This window comes from Trachurus japonicus, chromosome 1 (genome assembly GCF_045865225.1).
Source record: "Trachurus japonicus isolate A0001 chromosome 1, Traja_1.0".
In the NCBI taxonomy this organism is placed as follows: Eukaryota; Metazoa; Chordata; class Actinopteri; order Carangiformes; family Carangidae; genus Trachurus; species Trachurus japonicus.
In genome coordinates this window covers 15,175,097-15,192,632 of record NC_140907.1, presented here as the reverse complement: position 1 = coordinate 15,192,632, position 17,536 = coordinate 15,175,097, and the positions used below count along the sequence as shown (strand labels likewise).

Below are 17,536 nucleotides of genomic sequence, written 5' to 3'. Positions count from 1 at the left end.
CAAAAGCAAGTTTTTTTTGAACATTTTGAAACTTGCATTGATTGTCATCTTTAGCAATCTTCTTTTTTGCCTTTCTTGGCTCATTGCTCTGTTTCTTGGCCTTTCAGTTTCAGTCAGTGGAAGAATGTGAACAGGGAAATGTGCCAGAAAGTTTATTATGGTTAAATGTCCTGAATCAACCGTTAGAATATATTACATCATATATACCTATTTAGTATTGTGATAAAGTCTCTTAAAAGTAGAGAGCTTATCTGTGCTATACTTCATTTGCCAATTTTGGGAAATATAAATTCAGTACTGTTCTTCAAAACTTGCACAGAAAAACCTTCTCGCCAGTGTTAATGTCACTGCACTTTGAGCACATAACTCAGTGCCTTGGAGATATGTTCTTATCATTTTGTGCTGAGGGGCAGTAAAAGCATTATTTATTGCATCAATCTCTTTCTTCAACAGTAGCTGTTGAATTCCCACTTGCTATATTTTTTTTGCTGTTGCTCAACAGTGACCATTAGGAGGGCATCATGTTGGATGAGACAGGTGTTAAGAACAAGATAGTCACCACTTTTTTCAGTGTGTGATTTTTTTTTTGTCCCAAATCCTTCACTAACCCAACAGGGAATATTAATATTTATGTGGTCTTGTCACCTTGTCACCGATTGTGGCTGTAGTGATTTAATCCCAGTGTGTCCTTGATGCGTTTTAGGTACAGTCACACTTATATTTACAGCTGTCTGCTTGGAATTGGATTGCCCAAGCAAGCATGTTAGCCCTAAGTGTTGAAAAGAGTCCCAAGGAGTGCCTTCAGGCTGTCCTGTCCGGTGACAACACTATCATCCCTACAGTGTCGCTGGCAGCGTCTGTTAGAAATCGTCTCCTCTCAGTTTCGGAGGCAGACTGGGAGAATTCTTATCTTGGTCGCTGGGTTTCCTCTGCAGCCACAGTTGCGGGTACAGCAGCTCATCAGGGTGCCTGTCAGGTTCTGGCACTGAGGGTGTCATTATGATAAGAATTATCTCCTTCAGGCTAACAGCTGCCAAGGTTGCGATAACGTACAGTTATATTACAGGTGGAATGAGGATCCCTTTTTACTCATCACTTTTACAGAAGAGCCCGTCCAAAAGAAACTTTTGAAACTTTTAATGGGGTATAAGAGAGAGTGTCTGTGAGGGTACATACTGTATGTACCATCTTTCCCACTGAAATTATGGCCAAGTTAGAATCAGTATTCAGTGCTGTGTGTGTATGTAGCCTACTCTGTGTGTTTGTCTGTGTAATTAAATGGTTGTATATATGCGTTCTGTCTATGACTATGATATTTCACTCTAAAAGTCAGAAAGTCAGGGTCCACAGCTCATTTCATTATCTCTGCTGTCACCACAGGTCTCATTATTTTGAATCTTTCTCAAACACTTCTGCAAGAGCTGTGAAGCAGTAAAGATATTGGCTGCGAGACTTTGCTCTCAGGAAGTGGCAAGTGCCCTCTATTCCTGTCTCCTGACCTGGCTTTCTCAGTCTCTTTTTGTTTTTCTACCTGAAATCATTTTCTTAGATTTAGAGGAATAGTTTAACATTTTGGGAAATACCCCCCATTTGCTTTGGTAGATGAGAATGTCAGTGCCATTCTCATATCTGTGTGTTAAACACGAAGCTGTAGCCAATGGACAAAAATACAGGAAGCAAAGAATATAATTACCTCTGCTCAATCAGTGTCTTAAGACCCATCTACTGAACCTTTTGAGTCAACAACATCGACATCAAGTTATGGTTTTTAAGATCTATTTCTTGACGTGTTGCTTAGGCTACATGGAGTCTTGTTGCTATGAGCTTTTTACTCTCCCTTCTTCTCTCGCTTTATGAAGAAAGGGAGGTTGTGGGGATTATTGGAATAGGATTATGAAGTAGAGGGTGCCCAAGTGGGGCTTCCACCACGACTAAGGAACAGGAGGCAGCAGAATGACTGACCTCCTGATAGCAGCCAATCAATAAAAGATCCTACATGGTTGCAAAATTGTCCAGCTCAGGAAGTGAAATGTCAGTGACGACAGAGGGGATTTATCCTGTGTGCTGTTAGAATATGTCCTTTTACCCCTAACAGCCTGATCCTTTTGATAAAAAGGGGGTGCTTGCAGAAGAATGATGGACAGTTTGAAGGGTCCCACCCGACCCAGATGGCAACCTTGAAAATGTTTCCGACATCACCACTTGCTCCCCCATGCTCACCCCCGTGCCTTTTTTCAGCTCCCCTTTTATTCCTTTCCTTTTCTTCTTGAGATTTGAAGAAAATAAGGCTGGGGCCTCCCCTCGGGGCAGCCCCAGCCTCGGGTCCATTTGCCATCTATTAGAGATCATAAATCTCTATGTTGAATGGAGCTGCTGCCATCACTGGTGCAGGGTTTTGATGGTGCTGCGTGGGGGGGGTTGACCTCAGGGCAGGCCTGCAGCAGAGGAAGGGACTGAATGGGAGAGAAAGACGGCGCGGGCACGGCTCGTTAAACAAATGTTTCTCCCCTCTTTTTGTTCCCCTTCTTATTCTGTGAAGAGCTGCTGAATGTGTGCAGCAGTTCGGAGATGTTTGATAGAGGGTCTGGTCTGGCGGTAATGAGGGGTTCTCACCTCGTTGTAAATGGGAGGTTTGGGGGGAAAAGGTCACACATCTCTGTCTTTGCCTCTGTCTGCCCTGCCTCTGCCCTATGCATGAGTGACACGGATACTCCATCACATCTTTTTGTGTGTTTGTGCGTGTATGTTTGGCAAGGATTTTGACTTTTGTCTGTCCCTTGGCAAATGGGCTTGCGCTTGTGTCTCAGTGAGAATGACATTTATAGCTGCTGTGGTTTAAGCTTTTGCTTCCCGGTGTGTGTTTGTGTGTCTTGGATTGGAGTCTCAGTGTCCTGTTGTGTGTGTCTGTGTGTGTGTGTGTTTGTTTGTGTGTCATTGTGTCTTCATACATGCCTCTCTCCTGTGTGAATGCTTTCACAAGCTGCGACAGGGGGTAAAGTGTTTATTTGAACACTTTCTAGAGAGCCTGCTGAGGCCGTTCAGCTGTCTGCGGCAATCCCCTGTGCATCTGGAGACACCCCGGGGGCAGTACAGCTCTCTCTCTCTCTCATTTATTGTCTCTTCCTCCCTCTTTTAAACTATCAACCAGTCTGTCTCACTCCATCTTGCCTTCTGTCACACAACATCAAACCATGTCCCAACTGATGATAATTTACACCTTTGTGTCTCCGCCTTGACCCTCTATCCACTCTTACATGTCTAGATTGAGACTTTCCAGTCTTAGTGTGGAAGGAGAAAACGTAATATATCTAACTTTAATAAGCATCCTGTTAAACGGTTTCTATAGAAACAAACCAATGTTACTGAAACAAGCAAGCAAAGAAGTGACAGAGCACAGTTTTACTCTCCTAAGTTCATGGATGTAATAAACACTGGCTGAGAAATCCATAAAGTGTATAACTTAACGTGCTAAAAAAGAAACAGGGACCCTCTCCATACGAAAGTCTTTGATCTTATTCAAGCACACAGACCAATTACATGACAGAGCATGTGGAAGTGAAGTCACATTGTTGCGGCTTTACTGACTCTGAACATGTCATTTGTGCCTTGCATTGCATGCACTCCTCACAACAAGATCCAAGTCCAACGCAAACTTGTCATCATGGCAGCGCATATCTTGTGCTGCCATACCTGTTGCCACTCCACTCACATGTAGCTTCATATAGAAGTTCATAAATCTCTTCTAATGCAGGTATATCAACACATCACAACACATCTGCATTTGACCATTCATTCTTACCAAGATCTGGGTCTGTAGTTCAAGTTACATTAGAAAAGTCACATCTGATTGCGCTGAATCTCAGTGTTTAATAATCAGCCGTAAACACAAGACATTGTTGCAAGGTCATAGTACTACTATAGTATAACAACAATCATTATTTATAAGAAATGTAATGGTTACTTACAGTACATAAAAAATCAATTCTTGAATACCGGAATAGCGTAGTGATTTTCTGGCCCCGGTTGAGTAGCATGTGTTGAAAGATTTGCAGTATAGATAATTCTGTCCCAAGTCATTGCAAAAGTTGGTAATAGCATCGAGAAGCATTATGATGAACAGCCTTCCTGTGCTTGACACTGCAACATCGGTCAGAGAAAAAACCCTATTGGTATATGGCTGTCTTGGATGACATTAAACCTGTAGGGATTTTAGACTTTAGAGATCAAGTTTGTAGGGGAGAAATAGGCTCTGTGCAACAACATTGCAATGTTACATGCAATGTAACACGCATGGCTGGGGCAGAGTAAGAGAACAGGGACAGTGAGTGGGTGTGCACTGTGCAGCAATTTGGATAAAGATGCTCCAAGATGCTTTCAGTCCTCAGGTCTTCATGGTCACATGGAAGAGTCACCTGGAAGCAAAGTGTGAATAAGTTTTTCTTTTTTGGTTGTTTAAAGAAAGGCAGGCAAAATGAAGGGGGTGGCAATATTATTAATAAAAATTGCTTGGTGGGTTGCAGGGAAAAAGGTTTCTTTTTTCACACCTTCAGTTTTGCAATGATCTAGAACAAGATAGACCCTAACCATTTCAGCTCTTAAGTTCCCATGGTGGAAAAAAAATGTTTCTTATATTTATATGATAATAATATGATTTATTTTTACAAGTGCCATTGGATCTCGAAGGATTATCTTTGTTGAAACAACCTGAAAGTGCTCACTGAGTTTCAAGAGCATGAAAAATACTAAATGATCAAGGTCACGCAGATGGATGTGCTTGCAGACAGGTAGTAGTGGTTACTACTACTGTATACAAAGGTGCAAAGCTCCAGTAGTTTGTGGGTAATATGCCTGTTGAAATAAGGTTTGCTGATGAAATCCTGAGGCTGCATCAGTCTCAGTGCATAGACTGTGTGTCTCTATGCACATGTGCTGTAGCTGTGTGTTTCAGTGCAGCAGAGTGAGGGGATCAGATGTCTTGGGATTTAGAGTAATAGTGTCTCACACCAATCCACATATCAAACCCCATCTATGTGTGCGTGTGTGTGTGTGTGCACGCACATGCGCATGTACTCCCCAAAGACATCTTTACACTGACCAACGTTGCCTGGTTACAGGCCAGTTGGCAGGGAAACGGTGACGGCCTGTGCTAATTTGTGCATAGCCTGAGACAAGTACGTGCATGAGGGGCTGCGAGTGTGTTTGTGTGGCTGTGCATGTCTGTGCGAGATGAATGAGGGCTTCCAGTCTGTCAAGCAAGACAGGTGACCCAGCACGCTGTTGATTAGCCCAGACAGACACAACATCAGTCATCCATGCAACCACCATGAAACACGCTTTGGTTTGATAGGAAACCAATTCAGGACTGTCTGAAATCCAGGTCAGCTACATTGACTGAATGAGCAATTTAGGTGACTTACCCAGAGAGTTTTATTTTGAAACCAAAGTCTGTCTATTGGCAGGAGCTATCTGTAACTCTGACTCTTGGATTAATTTAATGTTTTTGAATTTCAATCGTGCAAACAAAATCTGAGAAGGAAATGATTCAGTACTGCAGTACCTGTCTCTCCTTGTCGTTGTGTGTTGAGGAATTACAGGACTGAAGTTAAAAAGAAGACTAAAGCTGTTTTGCATATAGAAAAGCAAAACAGCGCAACAGATTCACAATCTGAAGATTCGTTTTAGTCCCTGAATACGCACCGTGCTATGTTGGGGTGGGGGGAATGGAAAGAATGAAAGAGTGAGAGAAGGAGGGCAGAGAGAGTACATTAGACTGCATGCGAGAGAAAGCAATTACCTGTGGCACACTTTGTGCATTTCCCATCACGAAGACAGGAGAGCACTGGAGAGAGGAGAGAATGGGAAATGAAAGAAGACAGAGGGGAAAAAGGGAGGATGAGGGGGGAAAAGAAAGAAAGAGGAGAGAAGAGAAGAGATACTGTGGCCAGTCAGTTCTGTCTGTGCCTGCTGATAAGACTAATCTGAGTGAGTATAGTTCCACGAGTAATGCCACGTGCTTGAAATTCAAATTTCTCTTGCCCAATACCGGGACGTTGACTTGCTATCAGTTGCAGGAAGAGGTGATGTGCTTAGGTAAGAGCAGCTGCTCTGCAGAGGTGGATTTGTTTCGAATTCATGTATTCATGTGTTGTCCCTCTCACCTGTCAAAAACATGAAGGTCACGTGGAAGTGTTAACTGAAAAATGATCCCCAGAAAACTTAATGAGGCTTCATTTCACCCCCTTACACCACCATCCCCTTTGGTTAGTGGTCCATCACCAAGTGTCTCACTTTTCCCTCTTGTTGAAAGTTTCACCTCGCCTCTATCACCTCTGATCACACTCAGCGTGGCTACGGGATCTGTGAGATACTAAGACCCAATATTGAGACATAGGTTGTCTACTGTCACTTGCATTGTGCTAGGATCAGTTTTTTAACAGAGTATTCTTTTGAAAATGACAAGGATGACTGAAAGGATGAGCATCTCCTCTACCGATACATTATATTATCAGAATCAGAATCAGAATAACACCCTTAAAGCTACAGACAGGTTTGCTAACATTCACAAGCCGTCTTGATGATTGTGGGCGGTGAACGAGCACAAAAAAAAAACTTGTAAAGAGGCAAGAGGACAGCACAGACAGCACAGACTTTCTTCCATAAATTGATGTTTTTCGGCACAAGCACAAATCACACCCTATATAAAGCTACCAGAGATGTGAAAGGTTGTCTGTGTAAAAAAAATGTAGCAAACACAGTTCATACATTCTTTAAACCTACATATATAGGGAAGAATATAATTAGTATTGAAGAAATGCTGCAAGAACTTGTGTCTTTATGACTTCTATCCTTCTACTGAAGTTAGATGCATGCTAATTAGCAGGACCCAACCCAATCTGTCAAGTACAATAAGGGAGGTGTATCCTCAGGTCTGTGGTCATTATTATGGCTGTAGTTTATTGTCTTATTATAAAGACCACCTAGTACTTCACTGCGTCCACCACCCCCACCCCAAACATCACAGCCATCACCTGTTTGTGCTTAGTCCTCTGCTTTTGTCTTGCTTCTTCCTGTGGCTCTTCCTCTTCACAGCAGAGTGGATTCAGTCTGCTTTCTGTCCTTTCTTCGCACAATAAGCCAGGGAAATAACAGGTTTGAGTGTACGGTCTGTGCAACTCTTGCCCCCTCAGTCTTTCACTGGAGTGAAAGGGGAAAGCTGTGCTCGTATTGGAACATGTGTAACGAGGGAAAGAAAGGAGAGTGGGTGAGAAATTGTGGAGGAGCTGCTTACAGTAATGAAAGTGCGTTATACTGTAGTAGAGCGCTGTGCTGAGACAAGCGGGGTCCTCTCTCAGCTTGTTGATCTTGCCGTTGTGTGTCAGATTGTTGGTTAATTGACTCAGTTTGTGGCCAGATGAAGGTTATCCCATCAAAGGCAGTAATTTTAGCTGCCACCTGCCAGAAAGAGGGGTTCATTTGATTTACATCCCTGTCCCGTGCACACTGCATCACTGAGGTCTAGCTATGTATCACCTCAGCTATTTATGACTCCTCTTCCTCATCTGATGATTATTTCCAGTCCCTTGACTCTAGGATTTTTTTCTTTTTATTTACTCCTTGTTTTCTGCCAAGTGGACCACTTCTCTTCCTCCATCCACCCGTTAATTCCTTCTCTGGGTCTGTATTCTGTGGCCTTGGTCTCAATCTGAGTCTAGGTGTTGTTTACGGCCACATTCACAGGCACTGCTGTGGCATTTTGGGGGCCATTAGGAGTCTTGTTGAGGCATTAGTCATGATGTGTGACGTAGGCAGAGCACTGGCTGGGGGCCGTGACATGCATGGCGAGCTGGTCTTTTATGCGAGCCAGGCAGCTGACCTTTTCCTGCAGAATCCTCCGCAATGGGAAAGGTGATGTCTGAGTAATTAATTGTGTGAAAGCGTGGTGGCTCATCATGCCCCTCCGTTTCTCATCCCACCCCACCCTGCTGTCGCTGTGTCACTCAACTGTCAAGTGACACCAGCAGGGGGACCTGACTGGGAGGAGCAGGGAGATATTGGATCTGCCCATCTGTGTTCGTCCCAGGTGGAAATTTGTTCTCAGCTGAATGCAGACATAGTTCAATTTGAACATTTTGATGATAATGAAATTGAAAAGAGAAATGAGAATCTGAGTGACAGCCAAGACCGAAGTGGGTCATCTGGTTTCAGCCACACACAAGTCGTATTTGTCATCAGTGCAGAAGAAAGCTTTTGTCCTCTTTGGACTTAAAAGAAGACAAACACACATGTACACAGAGTCTAAATAGAAAAAGTAATTTTCCTCTTGAGTTTGCATCATTAGATGCTTTACCATTCCTACATCTTCTCCTCCCCTGAACAGTGCTTCTTTTGTCTGGGTGACTCTGAATTCTCTCTATGTCAGAGACCAATGAAACAACCCACTGGTCACAGGCTGCAGCTCTGTCAGCATCAGTGCCTGGTCGAGCCAGGAGCAGTCAGGTCAGACACAGACTGTGGTGGAGATTAGACCTGCTCATGTCCAATCAACCTCCATGACCGTAGCCCTTATTCCTACCAACCACACTTACGTGTGTGTGTGTGTGTGTGTGTGTGTGTGTGTGTGTGTGTGTGTGTGTGTGTGTGTGTGTGTGTGTGTGTGTGTGTGTGTGTGTGTGTGTGTGTGTGTGTGTGTGTGTGTGTGTGTGTGTGTGTGTGTGAGAGAAAATCTGATCTGAAAATTGCACTTTCACATTTGAAAACGACTTGTTAAATGGCAAAACAATCAAAAATGTATTTGGTTTTGTTCTGGCAGGTAAACCTTATGAATATGTCATTAAAATGGTTCTCATTGACATTTTTCTTTTTCTCCTCCCTAATCTGAAGCAGTATAATACAGTTTGGATTATTCCCTAAAAGCAAAGGCAGGCAGTAGTTCCTGCACCACAGCAGTTGTCAGATTTATCCATTGGGGAATTTTCAAAAAACTTTTTGGGAGTAAACGAGACTAAGAGTCAACAACTTTTCTATCAGCATTTATTACACAGAACTGATGTGCTGATGCTAAGCAGGTATAATGTTAACCTTGTTCATTATCCTACATGGGAATGTCATTATAGTTTTGTAGGTACAATTGTCTTAAGAAGGCAATGAAAGACTGGTTTCCTAACAGTCCATCCAATAGTTGTTAAGACGTTTCACTGAAAACTGCAGATGTCAGCCTGGTGGCAAAGGAAGAATCACTGAGATTCATTATTATCTGGGAACCACCGAATATTGTGGCGAACCATCAACAAGATGTAGCTCACAAATTATCATCATTTATTATCATAAATTATTACTTTGACCACAGTTGGTTGTGCTAGATGAAAAATCATTAGGATTCAACCTCTGGGCACCATGAATCTCTCAAATTTCATTGTAAGCCATGTCATCTGTCAGTCTAGGCTAAGGTAGTGGAGTAACATGGGCCATACCACTGATGGAGGCTAAAAGGACAGGAATCTGAATCTTCAAATCTCTCTCTCCTGCATCAACACAGGCTGACTGCCTCTCTGTCTTGACTTTGGTCTTGTGGGGTGATGCCAGTCATCAGTCTGGGTGTTGACTTTTCACCTCTCCATCACTGCTTGCCCCGCCCTTTTAGAGTCATGGCCTGCTGACAAGCTGGCAGCTCAACTCAACCTGAACTAGTCTCCTAAATGAGACCAAGTCTGGGCCAATGACGAGGCCCAGGAAGACCACGGAGTGTCCGCCAATACAGTAGCACTGATAATGTACTTTTATTAGCTGTGTGTGAGATAGTGTGACAAAAGAGTGTGTGGTTATGTCAGTGTGTGTGGGGTGAGAGAAAGAGAGAGAGCGAGATGGGAGTGGAGACGAGTGAGATATCACACAGGGGAAACCCCCTGGTGTCAAGGGCACCGTCTGACAAGCCTGATTAACATTAGAAGGTGAATGTGTGTCAGTGTGTTTCCATTGTACCTGTGTGTGTGTGTGTGTGTGTGTGTGTGTGTGTGTGTGTGTGTGTGTGTGTGTGTGTGTGTGTGTGTGTGTGTGTGTGTGTGTGTGTGTGTGTGTGTGTGTGTGTGTGTGTGTGTGTGTGTGTGTGATGGCCAGTGAATGAGATGCCCCCAGTCTCATGTGCCCTCCCTGGTGCTTCGGTGTAATTAGCGGAGAGAGTAATGAGCTTCTCCCACTCTAACGAGGTTAGCTTTTTATTAGAACTGCCAAATGCTCCATATGAAGGGAATAGCCAGCAAGCAGCAGGAGATAGAGTGACCATGTGTGAGTTGATTTGTGTGTAAATGTACAATATGTGTATATAGATGTCCATTTCTGGCTTCAGTTTTGAATGTGCTCTAGGAAATAAATTGACTTCTCAACACCAACAAGCCTGTAATGATGAAAAGTCTGGAGAAGTGATCCCTTAAAAACCATATTCATATAGGAACATGCACATATGTAATTGTGCCTTTATTTTGTGTGTTTGGATTTGTTGTCTCCCAAAATTTACTTCCCATTCATTTCTACATGGACTAGGGTGAGACCCATTTACCTACGTTTGTGAATTGACCCTCTTTAAAATTGTGAAGCTCTAAAGTTTGAGATGAGGGGGTGGGACTGAGTGCAAATTTATTCAGGAAGTATTGTTTGTTTATAACCTTGTTTTAGGATGAAATAATATAAGCAGCAAACAAGGAGGGATGCTGCTTAGTTGCAGTGAAAGCAAAGACAGTGGCAGAGATTAATGATGGTGCCGCCACCAACCGGCTTGTAAGAGGACATTTTTTCTTTTATGAAAATGCTGTTCTGTATATATGTATACATGATGAAATATTAAATTTTGCTATAGTTGAGAATAGATAAGACGTGACCACGTCTGTGAATGTCTGATTTGTTTTCCCCCTCTGCATAGAGAGGATGGTAACTCCTCAGGAATCAGTGTTGATTGATTAATTGGTTAACCAGCATGTTTTGTAATTGCCTGCCTGTGTTTTACTTCCCTGCTTGAACTAATTTCTCTAGGGGACGTTGGGTAATTTTAGTTTTTCATGTGCTAATCAGCGATTTGAATTCCATCAGGAGCACATGTACCATTTTCATTAATCACCGTATTAATTACAGGTCTGAATACCTATTAACATTATTCACACCTGTTGGTCTCACTAAATTTTTTCTTGCCAACACACACTTTTTTAAAGGGCTTCACCAATTTCTTCAGCCTGCAGTTCAGTCTGGAAATGCTTATGACAAAAAAGGAGAAAAAGGGAAAGCCATTAGGAGAGTAAGACCCTGCCAGCTCATTAAAGTGGCTGCTATAATGTCAGCTACAGGTAATTAGTCTGTCTTGCCAAGTCCCCGTTTACGGTATTCCATATAACAGATTTATTTGTAGTCGAAAAGGCAATCAATCTGTACAGTGGTAACCCTTTAAAGTAAATGTTTACATTGGAGTACGAGTGAACTGAAATTAAAATGAAAAGGAAAGAGGCTTCATATGTTCAAGCCTTTATTTTTCTCTTCAAGGTTTTTGTTCAACATCATAGTGCAGTGTAGTATTGCTGGTGGAAGTTTTAATCAGAGACTGGTAAATATTCTACAGTGCATCAAAGCTCTAATAACTTGTTTTGTCTGCAGGTCAGCAGATTGAGCAGATATAGAGACGCAGTCCTTATAATAGCAACAACTCAGTGGTGCACATTGTCTGACTCTGTGGGGGGATTGTTAGTAATTATACTGCAGGACAGGCTGTATGCTGACTGGATTTTGCCCATACCAGTTCTTTAACAAGAGGAGAGCAGTAATAACACAGTGATACAATAATACAATGATGGATTTTTTTTCTTAAGACCCAAAATAATAACAGTGTACAGTATAGTATAAATTAATGTTCAAGATGAGCACAGTATTTTAGAATAATACTTTAATGTTGACTGTTTTGCAGATATTTCATTTGTTAACAGCAACATACAGCATAATGTATTTACTTACGGGTGTATGGGAGAGAAATGCAAGCATTTGTGGTCAGATAGAGTGAGTTTGCATTGTTCTCTGATCCTTTATAACATCAAACAGTGCTGCCAGAAGTCTCCTGCATCATAAAGACCAGTGTTTATTTTTGGCACTCTTCTCTCACAACCACCTACAATATTTGCTTACATATATGTGAGCACACACACACACACACACACACACACACACACACACACACACACACACACACACACACACACACACACACACACACACACACACACACACACACACACACACAGTAAACCCAGGGTTACTGCAACTTACTGCTTGTGATACATGTTATTGCTCCCACCATTATTCTCATGTCGCCATGTTGATTAGCCATGATCATGCCTGATCGTGTGACAGGACACGTCTGAGGAACCAGACATTTTGCTGTGTTTATGCAGAGTGCTTATATCTGCACATCCTTGCCCAACAACATGGCTTTGCTGTCATGTCATTTTTTTACCTGCACTACCTGACAAATTTAGTGACACTTCCCACAGTATTTTTACCTCATGAGGAGACGTAACAGCAGAGCAGAGAAGGATGCTCACCATGTGGGGGAACAAAAAGCTCCACCTGCTGATCTCCTGCAAGTCATTGCATCCCCATGAGACAGGTCACACATGTTACAGTGCTGAATGACTGCTTCATGCCTGTTAAAATGTGAACTGCACTATTTTCTACTGTGAAATTAGATGACTTTATAAGGGATGAGATGCTATTCTCTAAGCCTCTAAGACTCAATTTCCTGCCCTGTCAGTTTGTGTCACAGCATTTTGCTCTGTTACATAGAAGACAGCAGATTGACTGACAGGATGACTCACAGCAAAGATCTTCATACCGACTCAAAGCAAACATTTTACGATTTCATGGTACAGTGGGAGCTGTATCCCACACAGCACCCAGGGTGCATCTTATCTGAACTGTTGACGATGTTGTTGTCAAAGGTTTTGGACGCCACTTTCTGCTGATGTAAGATAAATTACATGTTTATCGTCAGCTCGGTAGCTGCTGATCTTTATTGCCCCCTCACTTTCTCTTGCCCTTATTTTGTAAGCACAGATTTTGTGATGTTACACTAGATGGATCTTGAAGAAAAAGTTTTGACAGCACTGATTTACAAGGAACCTAAACTTGTGCATATGAGATAATAATGTTGCCTCGTATATTAAATGACTGATCCTCAAACAAGGACTATTTTATGTTGCATAAACAACATTCTTGCATTAACAATATAATTATCACATGATGTCAACAATCACTGCATTACTGCTTTAGCACATGACAGGTTATTCAGTGACGTAGGTGTAAGAGGATTTGAGTCTGACCAGTTTGCTGCTAGTTGACCTGGATAGGATAGAGTTACTCACTGTCTCTGTTAATTAACTCAGGTCTCTCCTCATTCATGCCCCACGCTTCTGTCCTCCCTTTAACCCGTGTTTACTGTTCCAGACTCGGCTCATCTGCAGTTCAAAGCTTCTGGACAGTGACCTGTGACTGTCTGAGGTCGAATGTCACCGAAAGTGCTACATGTCAGTCAGGGCTGAAAATCAGGAGTGACAATTAACCTCCTGTCAGGCTTTTTTTTTTTTTTACTTTGAAGGCATTTAATGGGCATGTGTAACCTCTCCAATTAACCCCTGAAGTACAACGGGATACATCACTGGTTTTGCTTTTTTTCAGTCATTGAACCAAGTTAAGTAAGTATTTTTTTCTGAAATTTAATTCTTATATAAAAGATGGACAAAGAAACAACACAACAGCCACCAAAGGGGTTGTGAAGGCTCAGGCTTTCGACCTGAGGGCCAGACCTTTGCTTAGACATTTTTCACCGTAGCCTTTTTTATATTCTGTGTTTGCTCAGGCTTCCATGTTTCTCCAGGCTCTTATTCTAACTTGAAAACACCCTGACCCTTACACACTGCCTTCCCCCTGGTTCCTTTAATATTCAGCTTTATGAAAATGAGGCTGAAGACAAAAAAGCCTTGCATTGTGTCCAATCTGCATGCCCCCCTTTGCCACTGCCCTAACCCACCCTCTTTTCCTCCCCACCCCTCTCCCTCCTCCCTCTGCTGTTTTTCTCCTCCACGCTGACACCAGGGTGCTCAGATGCCCTCAATATGAGAACTGTTAGCTGTGAATGTTTCGTGGTATTATGTCTGTAGCAGGATTTGTGTGTGGGTGTGTGTCTGTGGGTGTGGGAGTGTTTGTGTGTTTGCTTATTTTAATCTTTAGGATTTGCGTCACACTCCCTTTGCTGTTTGTAAAACAAGCCTCATGGAGCACAGACGCAGACAGTAACATAGTTATGAAAATGTGCCGGGATAAAAAATATGGTCAGTACTCTTACACGCATAAACTAAATATGATCTATTATAGTAAAGTTGAATACTTTTTTACTCTGAAAGTGAATAAATAAATAAATAATAGATTCCTAAGTGTGACACAGTAACAATGCAGTAACAGTACAACTGAGTAGAGCTGAAACTGTGAGTAGATTTGTTGGAAATTAATTGGAAACCACTTTTTTAATCAACTTCTTTATTGTCAGTAATTTACTGGTACCAGCCTCTTTAATATTTCTTCCTCTCTTTTTTGAATAACTGAATATCATTAAAGGTTGGCATTTTATCTGCCACCTAATAGGCAAGTTAAGGAAAAAAAATAACTTTAGTTATTTGTTTATGTTAAATCCTGAGAAGTCTTGGATCGGGCAATGTTCATGTTCTTCTGTGCATGCACCTCTGTGTGCATCAGAAGGAAATGATCACTAATTGGAGTGAAGGGATTGGGTAAACCTTGCATGAAATTGCCCTCAGAGGTCCATTGTTGAGTGTGTGTCCCTCTGCAGCTCAACTCCAGCAGCCAGCCTGCCGACTTCACAGAGTGCTCACTCAACTATGAAGCCTGTGGTGTCACAAAGTGAGGGAGTGTTTGTGTGTGTGAGGAAAATAATGTATGGCTGCCTGCGTCTGGGAGTGACAGTAGAAGAGATAACGGGCAAATTTATTGAACTATTTATTTTTCTTCTGAGGCAGCTCGCATGTTTGCTTTACAGAGAGAAAGTGGGGGGAGAAAGGAACGAGGAGGGGGATGAATGTAGGGTAAAAGGAGGTGTGTGTGCATGGGGCAGAGTGAGTGGAGGCAGTCGGGGGGTTTTAGGGGTGCATGTGTGTGTCTGTGGGGTTGGGACACACAGATGGGGGAGGTGTATTTTGAGGGTCTTGGATTGAACTGTAATCCTTTAGTCCTGGTTAGAAATAACCCTGCACAGTCTGGGACAAACAATGTGACAGGGACACACACACTCGCATGCAACTTTTTTTTCTCCGCTCACACACTCTGAGGCGAGACTGGCTTTGGCTGACGTTACTTCATCATGACAAAATGTCTTCGGCAGAAACTGAATGATTTTCTGCAAGAGAAGGTTGGTTCTTTCTGTAGAGTAGATATTACACTTTCTGCATCACATTTGTGTGTGTGTGTGTGGGGGAGAGAGAAGTTTTTGTGTGATGTGCATATGCTAGGAGGGTCAGTGAGTGTGTTGTTTTGCACTCGGCACTGCAGGCTTAATGGTGCTCAGTTCCTAGAACATAAATAACATGAATGTAAAAATGAACTGTCATTGTAAGGATCTCTCTAGTTTAATGGAAACATTTTACTTTTCTCATCCAAACACAACAAAATACATGACATGTTCAATCTGTTTGCACCAAAATCAGATGTTACTACTCACAAGCCCACTGCAGATATGTACATGTCAGTGAGCCAACACTACTCTTGTGTATAATCTAGATGCAGTGTAGTTTAAACAGCAGTGAGTGGGATGCAAAGTGAGGAAAAATGCTGCAGATAAATATTTTCATCTGTAATTACATGATCCGCATACTTTCCACCAAGCATGTGTTTACCTAATGATAGATGATGATACTTCTCTTCTTGGTGTGATTTGATTGCAATCTTTTTTATGCTGACACACAGGGGGGAGTGTTGTGCTTGGTTTACTCAACCCGAACCTCAGCCAATTACAGATTTCAGAGTAGTTTTCTAATTTGTCACATCTATTATATAAAATCTTTAACTTAAATGAGTCCTTCACTCATTTATTTCACCTAATATAATAGACTCTCAGAAAGGGCTCAGTGTCCATGGCATTTATATCTCTTTATTAATTCTGTTGCAAATATTATTTAGAGCACTATACAGAGCATTTAACTCTGAGAGGGACACTTGAAAAAAAAACTGGCAGTGACAGTAAATATAGTCCATGATATAGTGAACTGTGATTTTATTGACTTTACTTTCAGGCTTTGACGCAATATTTTTTCTCTCTTTCGCTCTCCTTTGTCTCTTGCTGCTTACTGCTTGTTGCTGTAGCAGAGGTGATGGAGGTGTTAGTTAAGGCAGATGTCCATTTGCAGACTGGCACACACTTCCTGTGAGTGATTCTACATGTGTTGCAGTCTGAACTGCCCACATCTGAGCATTTGGTCTCTGTCATATCGCTTTCTTCTCATACTTAATATAGCATTAGTATGCCTGCCAGGCAGTGTGATCTTCCAAAGACACAAATGATTTGGAGATAATCCTCTCATCACATATTGGAAAATAAGTGATTTTTATTGCCGTATCTTAAAGATGGCACAGAGTGACAACTGCAGCCTTAAAAGGGAATAAAAACTGCCCTATCACTGTTAGGTAACGTGGAGAAAAACAACACGAGTCAGAGCCAAAAACCTCTTCTTTTCTGATATCAATTGGTGGAGCACAGAGCACCTGCTGCCAGCCTGGCTTTACTCAGCGTCTGCCAACACCGGCATATGGCAAACACACACACACACATGTATGCACGTACGCACGTATGCGGCCACTATTTCTGGATCGGGGTGTTTGAGTCTGGCAGGCGGCTCATATTGTCTGAATGTCACATATTTATGCATGAATGCACTGTATTTACACACTCGGACATGGTTACACTGACTCACATTTTGCAGATATTCAAAGACACGCAGTGGCATACGCACATAGACACAGAGAGATAACAGCTGTCCTCTGTCTACATTCACAAAACAATCTGACAATCAAATCAAACATTCACCTCCTGGATTGTCATGTGCAGTGTGATCAGAACGTGTTCAGGCTTCATCGTCACTTTTTTCACATTTTGTTATGTTGCTGCCTGATGCTAACCTGATTTCTGTTTAATTTTCCCCTCAACCCCACAATGACAAAGCAGACACAGAATATATATATTTTTGGCATATTTATTAAAAGGAAAAACTGAAATATCACATTGACACAAGTATAGAGAACCTTCAGTACTTCCTAGATTTGAGGATATTCTACCATTCCTCTCTACAGATCCTCTTGGTGACTGTTGGTTGACTGTAATTTTCATGACTCTAATTGGGCCACTTTAACACATTCTTACCTGTGTGCTGGGGTCATTGGTCTGTCGGGGGTTGAAGCTTTAGCCGGTCCAGAGCACCACCAGAGGACCTCCATGGTTTTCATA

General features: G+C 42.2%; 1 protein-coding gene across 5 annotated transcripts in view; it reads left to right on the top strand.

The window, feature by feature from the left end:
* rhbdl3 (rhomboid, veinlet-like 3 (Drosophila)) overlaps positions 1–17,536 on the top strand; it is a 58,460-nt gene that overhangs the window by 16,957 nt on the left and 23,967 nt on the right. Inside the window, exon 1 of one of the 5 annotated variants that reach the window (XM_085774635.1) lies at positions 15,282–15,448. The exons of the other annotated variants lie outside the window; for them this stretch is intronic. Within the exon in view, the coding sequence (XP_085630761.1) occupies positions 15,401–15,448 (48 nt within the window). The 5' untranslated portion in view covers positions 15,282–15,400. Of the gene's footprint in view, positions 1–15,281; positions 15,449–17,536 lie in introns of those variants that run through there. 5 annotated transcript variants of the gene reach the window in all.